The sequence below is a fragment of the Falco cherrug genome, chromosome 2 (genome assembly GCF_023634085.1).
Source record: "Falco cherrug isolate bFalChe1 chromosome 2, bFalChe1.pri, whole genome shotgun sequence".
Lineage (NCBI taxonomy): Eukaryota > Metazoa > Chordata > Aves > Falconiformes > Falconidae > Falco > Falco cherrug.
In genome coordinates this window covers 98,065,136-98,081,498 of record NC_073698.1, presented here as the reverse complement: position 1 = coordinate 98,081,498, position 16,363 = coordinate 98,065,136, and the positions used below count along the sequence as shown (strand labels likewise).

The 16,363-nt window shown below is 38.2% G+C and overlaps 1 protein-coding gene across 1 annotated transcript in view; it reads left to right on the top strand.

The window, feature by feature from the left end:
* Positions 1-1,975, top strand: part of STS (steroid sulfatase) — a 135,681-nt gene extending 133,706 nt beyond the window's left edge. Inside the window, exon 12 of the mRNA XM_055703381.1 lies at positions 1,770-1,975. Coding sequence (XP_055559356.1) covers positions 1,770-1,960 — 191 coding nt within the window. The 3' untranslated portion in view covers positions 1,961-1,975. The remainder of the gene's footprint in view (positions 1-1,769) is intronic.
* Positions 1,976-16,363: the final 14,388 nt, after the last annotated feature.

Here is a 16,363-nt window from a genome sequence, read left to right as displayed (position 1 = left end):
CCCTCACCCACTTTCCCTGTTATTCCTCCTCATTTCTGGGTTTTTTTTTTTGTGTGTGGGGTTTTTTTTTTGTTTGTTTGTTTGTTTTGTTTTGTTTTGTTTTCCCCGGGGAGCAGATCAGTTTTGTACACATTCCTCACCAGAGCTGTATTTTTTTTGGGTGGGGACTTTGCTGTCGCCTCCTTGTCACCCCTGTACTGGAGCAGGCAGGTCCAGGAACCTCTGGCCCATTCCCCTTGCCAGGCTTTTGGCTTTGTCTGTCACCCCTCATGTGTTTCAAGTGAGACCCCCGGTGACAGAGGAGAGGAATGGGAGGGAGGGAAGGGAAGGGGAAGGTAGCTTTGAAGCTGATGATATTTTTCTATTTTGCCCTACCAACTGCTTGTAAAAGGTATCGGCTCATGCCTCTGACCCCACACCCACCCGCCCCTTGTGCCTGTCTGCCACCTTCTCAGTGGAGAAGTGGAGGAGGAATACTTTGCAGAATATCTTTCATTGTTTACCTATTGCCTGTAGATTGGAGTGAGACCAAAATATTTCACTGGCAGGGTCTTAAAGTGCTAGAGGTTGGAGTTTTCCCACCACAAGGAGCAGGCTGGCAGAAGGTAGCCAAATTGCATTTCTCCTTGTAATCACCCCCCAAGAATTACTCTGAGGTGCCGTGTTGTACCAAGCAGACCTGGTATATATTGGGGGGGGTATTTGTAGTTGCCTTATGAAACTTTGATCCCATGTTTGAAGTGAGATCAACCAAGTTAAACAAAGTATGGAAGAAACCTGAAAATGAGGACAAGTAAAGTAGGAAGCAGCTTAAATATAATCAAGAGGGAATAAAGAAGGAAGACTTGCTGAGGAAGACGCAAAAATGCTTCTTGAAACATAAAAGTTTAAAATGCCAGCTGTAATTTTTCCCAAAGGAACAAAATTAATTCAGACAGTAAGGGAAGCAACCCCAGATCTGTGGTGGGTCAGGAGCCTTATACAGCAGCTCAGGGTTGTGTTTAACTCCCCTTTCCTCCAAAGGACAGTGTGGAATGGAATCTGTGAGAATAAGAACTTTAATTATTGTTTCTGCACTCATTACACTGGGACAACTGTGTTTTCACAGTCATAATAGCACTGGTGGTAAGCTTAACATGAGAGGAAACTGGATTTTCTGATAAAAGATGCCAGAGAGAGAAGAATAATTTTCCAGCTGTCTGAGGGGAGATCGTTACCCATTGAATGCAAATTATATTTTAAGTTTGACCTCAGTGGGAACTGATGTACTTGTGTGACAAACTGAGGAAGCAGCAGGCAAAGAGGATTTAACACATTCAGAATATTAAACCACTTTGTTTCAAATAAATGGAGGTGTGGAGCTTTATCATTCAGTTGCGTGGTTTGTCAATGGAAGTGCTCAAACTAAACAACTGAGTGCACAACAGTTACTAGGAATTTGTATGCACAAGGTGCTAGTTTGCATATAAAATCAGAGCAAAATGAGAAGAGTTTAAAAAACCAGACTCTTGAATGGTAGCCTAGAAATGGATGGCAGACTGCAGATGGGAGAATATACTGAAGCAGAATGCTTGGATATTGCTAGGGTTTCTGATACATTTGCCCTATTTAAACACCTGTGTCATCTGTTTGCTTAACAGTAGGAGATGCCTGCGATGTTGCAGCTCAGATTTCCAGTGGATACAAAACCTCATGAAATGTAAGATGAGTCTAAGTGAGCTAGAGCTTGATTATATTCAGAGAATAATTAGCTGTATTTACCCACACAGATACCTCTGAAATGATACTGCCAGTCAGCAAACAAACTGTAAGTGACTGCAGCCTACCAGACCCTGCTGCTTCTGGAGCTGGAGCTAACCAGAGGTCACAGCAGAGACGTGACTTTTCTGCATTGCTGCATTTCTTTCTCCCTGCAAAATCAACTGCTTTTTTACAAAACCTTGTAAGAATCTCCAAATGAGAACACAAATCTATCTAATAGTGAAGAATTGTTTGAAGAATAATAATAATAATTAAAAAAAAGTAGAGAATTGCTGTCATGTGGTGTTGCCTGCCATAGTTCTAGCTGGGAAGGAGATGGTCTGATGTCAGAAGTTAATAACTGTTATGAAGAATGGTTTCATTAGTTCTATGGTGGCTCCATCTCTGTCTATAATTCTATTACTAAAAAAAGTAAGTGACAAACCCCTGTGTTTAGTATTGCTCAAAATAAAAATTAACATATTTTTATTTCCCTCCAGCAGATATTCTGTTCTGTATGCAAAATGTGGTTTTTTGGGGGGGGATTGTTTATTTGTTTGTTTGTTGTTGCTGTTTTTTCAGTCGAGGGAGCACATATCTGCAATGAATATGATTTTTGCCCATGTGCTTGGATTGCAAATTACAAAACTCAGATTTTGAGATGTCTGACAGCTTTTTCCATACTATCCAAAGCTCTGTCTCCTTGTTTATCTCACATGGCAAATTACTACTGAATCCTTTAATAGATGTACGTAACTCAAATAACCCTGATGTAATAATCTTCCTTTAATTATGTTGGATATATTGAATATACCTAAAATAGGTGGTAGGATACGGTATGCTAATTTAAAATAAACCCTCAAAGAATACTTGTGATGAATGAATATCAACTGCAAATTTGTGGAAATAAATTTAAACACACTGATTACATTTTTCTTATGAATTGTTAAATATATGTTAATGTCAGTCTGCATGGATATGCTCTTCTAATCATGGTAATACAATAGCACATCCAATATAATCTTTACAAGACAGAAAAAGTATCCCAGACTCCTGTGGCCTTTTGAAGCCAGATACAGTTTGTTGTACTACATTTTTTGACCTCATTTTTCACCAGTCTTTCTTGCTTTCTTTGCTTAACCAATATTTTTTCTAGTGCAGCAGCTCTGGTTTTGTCTTTACAGCATTCAAAGAAAGGTATGAGGAAGTTGCCTTATTTGAGGGAAAATATGAATGTAAAACTGTAAGTACATTGACTGTATTGTTTTAATTTTGAGTTTTCTTTTGCTAATATTTCTATGCATTTTGGAGGGCTTGTAAGTAGAGAAAATTCTACTAAAAAATAAGTTTTAAGGTTTTTAATTGTACAGAATGCTAAGTAATGCAACTCATATAACAAGAGCCGTACCAAGGCAACTATGTAGTGGTGGACCTTGCCTGTTTGACATAGTTTCCAGTTGAAAAGAGAGGACCAAATACCTCAGGGAGTTTTAGGCAATGAAGAGTCAGTTAATTTCAATTTAATCATAATTTCATCAATTTCAGTCTATGGGACTTAAGCATCTAAGTGCTTTTGGGGATGTGGGTCAAAGACTCAATATATTTTATATCTACATTCAGCCACACAGTCCAACACCTACAAAATGTCTCTGGCATAGACTTACTAAACTGCAAAGAAGCCATAATTTTGCTTTTTGGCATTACTATGGAAGTTGCTTATCTTAATCAAACAGAAAACTTCACAAAGTCATAGATTCCTATTTTGTTCATATATGTTTTGATGATGCTGTCACAGAAATGCAGAATGGTTGAGGTGGGAAGGGACCTCCAGAGCTCATCTGAGCCAACCCCCTGCTCAGGCAGGGCCACCTAGACCCAGTTGCTCAGGACGATGACCAGATGGCATGTGAATATCTCCAAGCAGGGAGACTTCACAGTCTCCCTTGGGCACCTGTTCCAGTGCTTGGTCACCCTCACAGTAAAAGAGTGTTTCCTGATGCTCACACAGAGCTTCTTGTGTTTCAGGTTTTTCCCATACCCTCTGGTCTGGTCACTGGGCACCACTGAAATGAGCCTGGCTTCTATCTGCCTATATACGTATATTCTTACATGCATAAATGTACATTTAAAGACACAGATATAACCACAGTTATTATTCTGATTTATGCCTCTGGCTACCTATCTTGTTTGCCATATCACTGTAATTGTTACAATTGTATTAACTGTATATTTTAAGAGGTTTTGCTATGGCAAGTATAAATGAAAACCAGTTCTGATTTTATTCTTATATGCTTCATGTTTCCCATTTTCTCTAAGCAATTTTTTCCAGTGTAATGTTAATTCTGGTTCTGTAGATGTGCCCTGGGATTTGAATTGTTTTCCCCCAAATGAAAAAGATATATACTTCTATTCTAGAGTTCAGTTTGCCTAAATAGGTGCCAGCTGAAGTAATGCATCACCTCTACTCTAGGACGTCTAGCTCCTGGAAAGAGCAATTCAAGTGGGTTGTTTAATGCAGCTTTTGTATTCCCTATAGACACAGGGGAATGAGAGTTAGGTGCCTCTAAAGGACTGTGCGTAAATTCTTTTCTTTCCTTGAGATATCAAAACTGTATAATTTTGTTTACAACTAGATCAAATCTCTGTATATATGTTGCTTCTTGTTTAGGTAACTAGAACAGTTTGATTCCTGCTAGGAAAAAACACAGCTGTTTTCTGCACCTTGCCATGTCCTGATCTCTGTAGGCCTTTGTACCTCTGTTTTTGTAATGGTTCCTGCATGCGCTTTTGTCTGTGCTGGATTTTATGGAACAAACTGTTGGTTGAAATACACACAGCTGAATTTCCATACAGTGTCAGCTTATACTTACATCTTTTCACAAGCATCTCTTACCCCAGGGATTAATTTGTATATTGCACTTTATGACATTAAGATGGTTCTAATTCTGCCCTTGATTTCTCTTCTACTTTTCATCAGACATGCATTTAGGAGAAAGAACTGTAGCACATAGTAAATAGCAACAGCTGCAATGGCAGCAGCAGCAACAACAATACAATTTTACTAGCCATGCCTATAATAATATATAAGATTGACACAGATGTGTTACTTGCAAAGTGCCAGCTGCTGGCACTTCTATCCTTGTTGACTATAAGCAAACGAAAAAGAAATGAAACAGATTATTTCTGTGACACATCACTTACTTCATAGATATTTCAGCAAATGTAAGGGCACATTTCATAGCTGAATATATTTTACCCTTGGATACATTCAATTTGTATTCATTTTAGAATTTACTCTGTTAATTAGAAAAGGTTATAAGATTAATAAGTAGTCATTGCTAATGTATGCAATGGACTATAAGCTTCAGTTGATGTTTTTTCCCAAAGAGGTATTAGAGATCAGTTCATACAGAACATAGTGAGCAGTATATCCTATCTTTCAAAGCTGGTCTTTATGTTGCATTATAATCTCTGAATCATTTCTAAAATCCCTGCCAGAAAAGGCAAAAAAAAAAAAGAGAGAAACCCCTAACCTACCAACATAAAATGATACATAGCAGTTTCAAACACTTTTATAGAATAATTGATTTAGAAGGAATCCTTTGTAGATGTAAAATGAGATAACTTCGAAACACACAGAGAATACTACAGCTTGTGAAAAGTCCCTTTTTTGTTAAGAAATTGTAACATTAACTACTTGGTACCAATGGGCAGTCTATTTTTGTGGTTTCCAGGGCATTAGACTGAACCTTGGTGTGTGCTCCAGCCCCAGTCTATATAATTTTTGAGATTCATGATAATTATCCAGAAGGGCAAGGTCATCTCTGCAGCTGAGCGAGATCACTGTGCCCAAACTCCAGCTGACAAGAAGGAAGGTCAGCCAGTCTTTGTGGTCACCCAGAGCAGGAGTTCACTGCAGCGCAGTGTCAGGGTGGCCTCTAGTTAGGTGGTTAGTGAAGAAATTCTTGCTCATTTGAACATGTTTCCTGACCAGATCACTCAGATATGAAAAGAGGCTAAGGTCAAGCATTGCTTGGTGCTGGAATGTGAAAGACCTACTACAGCCTGTATCCCTTATCACTTTACTGCTGGCTTACTGAATCAGTTACTCTTCTTTCTGTATTGACCTTTCCCCCATTGAAATTTGGAGGAAAATGCTTCAAGTTGGTGCAGAACACCCAGATGCTCTTAACATAAACTGTGCCCAAGGATATTAATTTATCCAGAGCTGCTCTGCCAAGATCTTATCTCCTCACCTTCAGCATAGCTGCAGGAGGAAGGATAAAATTTCATCATCCACCTTCTTAATTTTGCCATGGACAGAAAGGATAGGTCAGATTTTAGGTAGACCTGGAATCTTACATGTCAGTCGTAGTTCAGTCACTTTATCATGACATATTCTTAGGCTGCCACTGTTGGAAAAAAATTACAGCTTTTCTAGATCTTTATAAATACAGAGCTAGAAAATAGTTCAGATCATTAGCTCCCTTTGCTGCTTGTAAAATATCTAAAGATTTCCTCTGACATTTTATTAAAAATGGAAGAAATTTTCTGAACCTATGCTTTCCTACTAAATATGTTGATTTCAATATATAGACATCATTCAGATTAAAAAAATAAAAAAGGAAATATTCACATGCAGACACTTACATATAGGTGTCATAGATACGCATCCCCTTGCAGGTCAGCTGCTTCAGAAAATAAAATATATACAGATATGTCCTTTTGTACTCTCTCTCAAAGCTTTGGTGAATTTGTTGCTGTTGAGAGTGTCTAAAGGGCATGCCAAGAACTATGAATATTGCATGGTTCATGATTAAAGTTTAGATGATTTTTTCAATTTATAAAGGTTGGAGTAATTTTTGAATGGTTGCAATACATATGTTGCACAAAATTATGGAAACTGTAAGATTTTAGCTGCGTAAAATTCATGAGCTTTTGATTTAAAAGTCTTACTTGAAAGGAAAAAGTCTGTAGGAGTCTTAAAATATATTCAGCCAAAAACTGTTTTCCACCTAACTCAGATTCACCTTTGATTCTTTAAATGCTTTGATACCATGGAGTTAACTCAGTTAAGGAAACCAACATTGGTGACAACAAAGTCAAACAAATATTTATGTAGTAAATCACATTTGATTTACTAATTGGTATACCCTATATTTCATATTAGTAAATTATCAGTAAATACAAGGAACACTGAAGGCAAGGGAAAAATTCTTTCTAAGACAATTGAAAGATTCTGTGGTGCAATAATTGAATTGAACTCAGAAACAATTTCAGTCTCCCATTCACTCATCCTTTAGTCTGTTTATTGTCTCTTTGCACTGACAATAGAACCTGTATTAATTCCTGCACTTGTCCGTGCAAACTGTTGTGGTGAAATATAAGCTTAGAAATGTATGAACATATTTTCAGAAAGTCAGGCCACGCTCCACATATACATGTCCCTTTTAAATAAAACACTCTCCATCTTTCGAATGCATGAAATTCTATGTGCATTGTCATCCCTTTAAATGTACCCACAACTTCATGTGTAAAAATAGTCTATGCTACAAACATGTCATAATTCTTTATTATACTGTAGCATCTTACTGCTTTATATAAAAACAGATTATAGAACTTATATTAGAAATTAAATATTAATACACCAAGCACTTTCAAAACACAAGACTCAAAATGCAGTTCATTTTTCACTTCTAGTTCTTAGCTGAAAATCCTCATGACTTTTCAAAATAAATCTAAACAGCTACTAGACTTTTTTTTTATGACTAAAGGCTGTCCACAATAGTCCATGCTGGCATTAACAGTTAATAGATTTTGCAATATAGTTTTGAAGCATCCCAAACTATTGTGATATAGTTTAACCCTCTGCAGTGCTGTCACTTGGAAATTTTAACAAACAAGGACAAGCAGCATTTTAACTGTGGTCTAGACTTCCACAGATTTCAGTGGGAGCTTATAAAAATGATCAGTTGGAAGAGGTTTTGTGCAATGTTTAAACATTTATTTGTACATTTGATTTCAATGTGATTACATATTCATTTAAATAAAAATACTTTCCATTTTTTATTGTAACACGTCTTAAATCAACTAATTAGCAATACACATATATTACAATTATATATATTTATATAATAATATATATACGATATATGATAATAGCTAAATATTAGCTAGCTTACCTAGTAGTTGAGACACATGAAGTTGTTAAATCAGGTTTTCATAGCTATGTGTGATATTCAAATTATGTCCCCAACTTTGATTGATTAATTGTTTTTAAGAACTTTTATTTGCAGGAGGCACTATCATACTCTTGTGCTACTTTTTCTTCATGTCACTTTTCTTTTTATACTCCCTTAATTGTTTGCAAGCCACTTACCTTTTTATCAGCTGTCTTCTTTTGTTTCCTGCTGGATTATCTTCCCTACAACAGGCATCTCCCCACATTCTTCCGTTTCCCAGCTGCCTGACAGCAAGGGAGCTGTAAATCATCACCAGAGTAAGACCCAAACTTTTCACAAAAGCAAAGTTTCAGAAAAAAATGTGCACTTATTTGGTTCAAAATGTTAAAAAAGAAATACATAAAAAAAAAAAAAAAAGTCTTGAGTTCAGAGAACTTTTTCTGGTTTTAAGGCAGACCTGCAAAGGAGGCTCACTGGCTGGGACTACTGGCACTCCTGCCTGGGAGCAGTGGTTGGGGTGCCCCTGGCAGCTGCTAAGTGACATTGGTGACATTGTAGTCTACAAGTGGAATCAGTGGAAAACAACATCACTTTTAAAGGATGGCTCTAGGGACATCAAGAAGATTTCTGGCTTGCTATAAATTTGTGAATGTTTCCTAAACATGGAGCTGGATGGATGACATTTTTTTCCATATAACTCAGATTACATGGATAATCCTACCTCAGTTATTCTCACTTCAGACGCTCAGTTCTCTTCCTGCTGGAAAATATAATTAAATATTGCAAGCTGGTTTTTGTTTGAACATTTCACACGGCCTCATGAATGGTCTAACATTTCGCATGGCCTCATGAATGGTCTAACCTAAGTTAGATGTAGTATAATTGACCTGATCTGTATATTTAATACCCAGATGGCATATTCCAGATTTTTACATGTTTATCTCTTACATTGGGTACAAGATAAACCTAATACTCTCCTTTTTATTTCTTCTCTGTTTCTAAATTATGTTGGGTTTATTCTAAAATTATGTTTGGAAAAGAGGACACTCAGACTATTGAACTTTTATGCAGGCTTTAGGAGGGCCTAGAGAATGGACATCTACTTAATCATTACCTTCAGTCAGTGCCAGTGTCTTGTCAGGTGAACATTGTTTTCACTGCAATGACTGACCCATTTTGCCTTTCACAAACAGGCTATGAAGAGCAGCATTATCAGGTGTTCATTTTCCCAAGTGTTAATGGTCAGTATTACCACAAACCATGCAGTTACAGAAGATTAAACTCTCATCCCAGATTATTTTAAAAAATCAGCAAGCCCATAATAGTTTGCATAATGGCCATGCTTGAAAATCAGCATCTTTTACAAAAGCTCTGATAGTAGTGCTCTGAAAACAGAGGTTTAAGTTAGTGGATAACTGCCTGAACCATCCCAGGGATGTGCTGGTTGTTTTCAGTGCTTATGAGTCACAGACAGAAGAAACCAGTCCTTACAATGTGATCCTCCTTTCTGAGATTATGTGTATATGTAGCGTTATCTGAAGACACCACTTTCTTTCTCTTTATTTTGAAAAGGTTTTATTTTTTAAAAAAAAACACACCTCTGGGGAAGAACAACCAATCTGAGACATTAAGAGTAAAATGAGCTCTGTTCTTTTCTTCCATTGACAGGAAAAAGTGAAAAAATAAAGCAGAAACCAGGACTATGCCACTCATTCTCTACCATCTATCTGTCTGACAGCAACAGACCCCAGGCCCCTAATAAACACTCATATACAGAGATTCTGCAAAAGCAGAGAGAGGACTGAGGCGCAGACCAGCTTCCCAGCCTTAGGAATGATGTTAAAGAATTCCAGGCACAATGTGAGAAACAGAGTTAAAGGAGGAACAGAATTACTGGGTTCACACTGGAAAAAACAATATTGATTCTGAGATTTAGGGGCAGAATTAAAATTAACTGTTGGGTGGGGAATGAACAGATGTGGGTTCATTAAGGATTTCTGTCTCTTTTGCTTATACACACATAGATGCTTTTTCAATTTAGGTACCAATTATTTCTATTTCATATTGCTCTTTGTTTTGCTTTTGCCCCAGCAGATGTTTAAGATTATGAAACATGGGATTTTAATCTTCTTTTTAGATAAGCTCACTGAATCTTAATGCCTCACATTTTCATGAGATTACAGAAGAGTTCTGATTGAAGACAGTTCATCTCTGGGAAAGATACAAAAACCAAAAAATGTATTACCTGACTTTATATAACAGAAAACCACTGCATATGCATTTACATGTATCAAATGCTTCTGCTGGAGGCATTTGAAATTATCATTTGTACTTCTCTTTAGTTTCATAAAAATCTTTCCATGCTAAAACATTAGCTTGTAAGTAGAAACTGACAATGAAGGCTTGACTTGGTCCACCATGATGCAGTATGCTCTAGTGAGTGTGCCTGTTCTTGAGAATCTATAAATGTCAAGACTGTTAACTATTTCACTATTCGTCAAAGCATGTCAGAAAAGAGAGAGTTTGTTCTCTGGATAAGTGCTCAATCAACTGTGAGTGACAGCTCCTTTTTGTGCCATGAATTTATCGGTTTGGGAAGTGTACTTTATTTTATTTTCCCATGGTGCAGGAGCCCAGCAGCACTCTGCAAGGCATCTGACAGGGTACGCCTCTGTTGTAATGAGGGCAGGTTTCAGGCACCCACTTGAGTTCAAACGCAGGCATGTGCTGTCCCTCGGAAGACACACATTTGGAGCTGGACAGCTGTTCACCTGTGGTAGCTCACAGCTGGCTGGAGTGCTCAGGACCACCTCTGCAGTTTTGGGCATAACGGTACGTCTTTTGAGCGAAGTCCTGCCAAGTAGGAAGCTTAACGAGGCAACAGTGTTCTTGGTATCACTGCCTGGTGTTTCAACTTAGGACAAGTCAAGACTGAAGAGCTGAGACAGGGCATATAAACGTGTTTCAGTTGCTGCTGCAGTCCTCAAGCAGCCATTTCTGATGAGGGTGGTCTGTGAGTAACAATTGCCTGTTACCCCCATTTAATAACTGTATTAAATCAAAGTGCTAAGGTCCAGAAAATAGGATGGCTAAGTAGGTTGAAAAGGTGGCTCTCAAATTTTTGGAAAGCATTCTAATGAGCAAGTCACTGTAGTTTGTCTAAGGACTAGCAAAGCTCAACACAAGACTCCTATGATGTTTTATGGAGGAAAATGTTCTCAAGTATGTCATTAAAAGATACATATTGTGTACTGAACAGGGGGCTACTAATGACTGCTGCTTATACACACACTCAGCATACAAATACCGTGATGTAATTAGAAAATGCATGCTGGAAGATGACAACCAATGAAAAATTAATAGTGTGCTGTATACGGAACTTGTGTGAAGAGGAATTGTAGTTTTTATTCTTGATATTGGACTGCTGACCAAGGAGATCCAATTTTGTGCTGTTTGATCACAGTGCTATATATAGGTTTGTAACCACCATAAGAGCCCCCAGACAGAGAAATCTGACTGACAAAAGCAATATCAAGCTGGTCAAGCACTAAATGAATGTGTTCCCTTAGAGATGTAAACTCTGGACCAGCCAGCTGTGGCCAGTGGAAAAGCATCTGCAGCTGGTATGACGTGAGTAGGGCAGAGCTGCTGAAATGTCCTAGAAAGGTAGTAGTGGCCAGTGGGGCAGAGTAGCCACTAGCTGGTAGGAGAAGGGGGCCCTGTAAGGACTGAGCAATTATAATAATTTACATATGGTCTCTTTTTTGTTCTTAAATATTTTGGTACTTCATTGGTCTTTCCTTTTGTGGTGAGCAAACAGCACATCCTTATACCAAGAGGTCTAAGCTGTACCCACAGATGAGCTCATGCACTGGCCCACCAGAGCAGGAGTAAAATCATTCTGCCACTGTCCGTACTCCTACAAGTGCCCTGTTCTTCCAGCTGTGTATCAGGAAACAGCACCATTAAACAGACCAAATGCTTGCACTCCTCTTAGGAGGGTGTTGCACAGCTTTCTATAAGCTTTATCTGGGAGCTTTCACAGCAGCCATCATTCCCATTACATCTATTCTGTGCCCACTCCCACAATGATTTCTGCAACACAGCTTTTGCATAGAACCACCCAGGCAAAAAAAAAAAAACCAAAACACAAAACCCAACAACAAACAACCCACCCTTACGCAACTGAAAATATTGTTTCATCTTCAGTTTCTTTCTTTGCCAGGGGCAATGAGAGGTTATTTGGAACAGGTGGCGGTATCCAAAGTCCTAGATTTTGCTTTATTTTGTGTGCATTTACAGCCTTCCTATGTGACAGTCTCATTTAGTTGGTGCTACAGGCAATCTCTGTCTGTACCTAAAAATATCTTTAACAGCTGCACATAGGGAACAATCACGGGGGAAGGAAAAGAAGCATACAAAAGCAAAAGGCAACTTAGAAAGGAATTGGAGCCAAAGGAATTCAAGACTGGGGTTCTTTTATTACCTAAAAGGACACTTATTCTGAGGAGCATGCAGAGTCTGCTTTTACTGATTCTATTTTTGTTGATATTTTGTCCATTGCCATTGTTTGCTTAAAATAGTTTCTCAGGAGATACCTGGTGGCTGCAGGCAGCAAATTTTAGCAAAGTAGTTCTGAAAGTGAAAAATTGGATTATTCTGTACAGGAGACAACTACTTTATACAAGCACAAAGAAATATCTGTGAATCTTGGCATTATATATTGGGATATGTGACAAGTTCCTATAAACTCACAGACACAACCAAGAAATAGTGTGAAGAAAATATTTTTCTCTCTCTTCAAACCTTCAAATGGAAAGTCTGGGGGGTAATATCTTTTATCTCTTTTTCTGGTACTCACTGGAACATTCACATTTAAAAGTTCTTTTCTGTCCTTTCTTCCCAAAGTCCTTGTAGCACTTATTATCTCACAAACTTTGCCTTATCCCCTTCCTGCTGCCCTGTCACCACTTCAAAAATTGTTAAGCCAGAACTGAGAAAAATCATTCTCTCTTTGAAATCCCAAAGTAGAGACCTTAAACTAGCAAACAAATACCAATTTATAACCCTTTTAAGAGCTATCTCTCTGTTTCCTTCCTTTTCCTTAGGTTTTCAGCTTTGTAAGTGTTTTGGCTAGGTGATTAGACAGCAAGTGCAGTATAGACCAGTTTGTGGCTGGACACCCCAACAGGGCTGCCTGACACCCTGGGTCACTCTGCCTGTTTCAGGTACTTGTATAATTCCTGATTAATTTCCTCCTTTCCACCACCCCCCACCAACCCCACCTCCTTCCCCAGATTTGAGATTATAATAGGAGCAGGTTTCAGGGTGTCCTGTTTTCCTGAGGGATAAATTTAAGTGTTTTCCTTATCCCAAGACAGTGTATGAATGTGAGTAGGTTATAAGATTCATGTCGTCTTTATTTGCAAGGTGTTTTTACTTGCTGAACATATTGTCTCCCTGAGGATCTCTAATTTGAATTGCATTAGAATGACAGACCTACTCAGGGATGTAGGAAATCATATGGTCTTCCTCATATCCAGTATAAAAAACATTTCATAGTAACCTATGTGCAAACTGATGACCACTGTTTTCTCTGTATCTTTAGTCCCGTGTTACAAGGGAAGAATACCAGAAATTTGTACAGTGTGTCCCTGATACCAATGCAAGAGTGCCCACACATGCCCACATATTTTTCTCATCTTTTCCACATATATCTTATCTGAATTGTAAGAGGATTTTCCTTCCTCTGTCCCTCAATTTATTCTGGATAAATAGTTGTCTACCCTGCCATGAAGTCCTCCAGTAAGTGGGATTCTACAACATGCCTAAGTACTTTTTTTCTGGCACGTCATTAAATATTCATAAATAAATTCCTTCTAATTTCAACCAGAATAAAAAATAAAACAAAACAACAAACAAACTGCATTGCTTCCAAGTCATTTTTATTTAACTCATCTCCAGCAAGATTCTTCTAACCTACATTTAGATGTCCATAATATAAAGATCTAAAATTGAGCTGACTTTCATTGGCTTTTTGTACAACCAATGGAGAAAAGGAGGCACCTCTAGACTTCTATTAGTCTGATCTATTTTAGCTAATTATTAAGATTAATCATGACCTGGAAGTTCCTACTTCACTCACTTATCTAGACAGGGACCTTAAGGAAATTAAGACATAGAGCTAGAGGTTTACATTTATTCTGTTAAGACCCACATAGAGGAGAACACAAGAACAGTGCTACCACTAAATACCACTAAAGTCTTATAAATTATTTCTGAATGAAAGCCAGTCTTACATACGGTGCCCAGAATCAGCCAATAGCATCATAATAGCTGCCCAAACATCCAAGATTAATCTGGTACCTTACAGTCAGTTCAGGTATGAAAAAATCTCAATCAAACAAAAGGCAAACAAAAAAGTAAAGAGGAGCAAAAAATAAATGAGCATAAATTAAAGCTGCCCAGGGGTTCTTTACAAATACATCAAGACAATAGTTATTATGAGACCAGAGAGCAGATGCATTAAAAAGTGAAAAGGTGAATGAAAATATTCATGATTCATACAATACATGCAATAACTATCTCCTTTTAAAAAACCTAGGATTTAATTAAAAACTGAAGTAAATTAACAGCCTATAGCTGTTAGAATAAATGTGGAAGAAACTTTCCAAAGATGAATGTTCTCAGAGACACAGCAGTGATGTGAGTGCCTCTGAAATGAATGCCTACCCCCTTTGATTTACCCTTGGCCTCTACTCATCTCATTGCACAGCAGTACCACAAGGAGTTCAAGCCATCAGAAAGTAATGTGAAGACTTCAATCAAGTCACCCCTTGGGGAAGATTCAAGCCAATGACGGAAAGAAATAAGGAAAAAGAAAAGACTTGCTTGTAAGTTTCCATTTCATGCTAAGATACATTTGCTCATATACCTGCAAGAACACAAAAAACAGCTAAAAGAAAGTCATCATTGTCAGTTATGAAGTCAAACATTCCAAGTTTTTCCTTTCCTATGTGAGAATCCCTGGATTTTATATCTGTTTGTTTGTTTGTTTTATTTTGTTTTTCTAATTCCTGGTTTTCCCAGAAACCTGCCTTATTGAATACAAAAGAGACAAGTTACACACAAAATTAGCAAATTTTCAACATTTTTCTTTTAATTGATTTATTGAAAGTGTGATTCACTCAAGAAGACAGCTGCAATGATAAGTCTAGTGAAGATCTCATGATCTCATAATGATATAGACCATGCATGAAGAAAAAAAAGTAGATTTCTAAAAAGGTGAGAAGAATGGAAAAGTAGATTTTAGAGATACAGGAATGACTGAGTTTGATTTTAGCTCACTCTTTTTTGATAAAGCACGAGAAAGCAGAAAACCCACTACAATCTTTGAATGGCAATGAGGTCGTTAAAGATGCAACCTGCTCTCTAGTTCACAAAAATGCAGTAAGTTCTTACATACAGACTCAAGCTGATCACTGGGACCCAGTGATGGCTGGCTGCCCCACGGGAGGGAGTCAAGTGTGGCCATGGGGCCAGCAGGGCCATGCCCTCCCCAAGCAGGACCCTATCGCACACCACCCAGTGAGGAAGCAGGGCAGGGTTGGGGACAGTGACTGGGACCTGTCCAGAGCCCATGACTTTCTGGCAAGACCACAGTGATGGGGAGGACCGAGGGCTGGTCAGCATCCAGCCTGAAGGTCTGGTCCAGAGCATGGACAGCCAGGTGTGCCTTGAGGTTGTAGGTTTGACGTAGCCAGTTGAGTGGACAGAATACTTCAGTATTATTGCAAGAGATCCTGGCTGCCACCGTCTTGATTTTCTCTCTTTTAATGACAGAATGTCAATAAAACAAATAAAAATAAAATAAAAAAAATGAGTGGAAAGCAGGCAAAAAATGCAAAAATTCTTAGTACTTACATAACTGCCAATAAAAGAATGTTGGAGGGCAGGACATGGGAACCGGTTATGTAAAGTCACTGTAGGATCTTCATAGAATCATTGAATCATAGAATAGTTTGGTTTGGAAAGGACCTTTAAAGGTCATCTAGTCCAATGCCTCCCTGCATTGAGCAGGGACATCTTCCATTAGATCAGGTTGCTCAGAGCCCTGTCCATCCTGAATGCTTCCAGGGATGGGGCATCTACAACCTGTCTGGGCAACCTGGTCCAGTGTTTCACCACCCTCATAATAAAAAAATTCTTCCTTATATCTAGACTAAATCTACTCTCTTTTAGGTTAAAAAACCATTACACCTTGTGCTATTGCAACAGGTCATACTAAAAAGTTTGACCTCATCTTTTATTAGCCCCCATAAGTATTGAAAGGCCCTCATAAGTTCTCCCTAGAGCCTTCTCTTCTCCAGGCTAGGCAACCCCAACTTTCTCAGCCTTTCCTCATAGGAGAGGTGTTGCAGACCTCTGATGATTTTCATGGC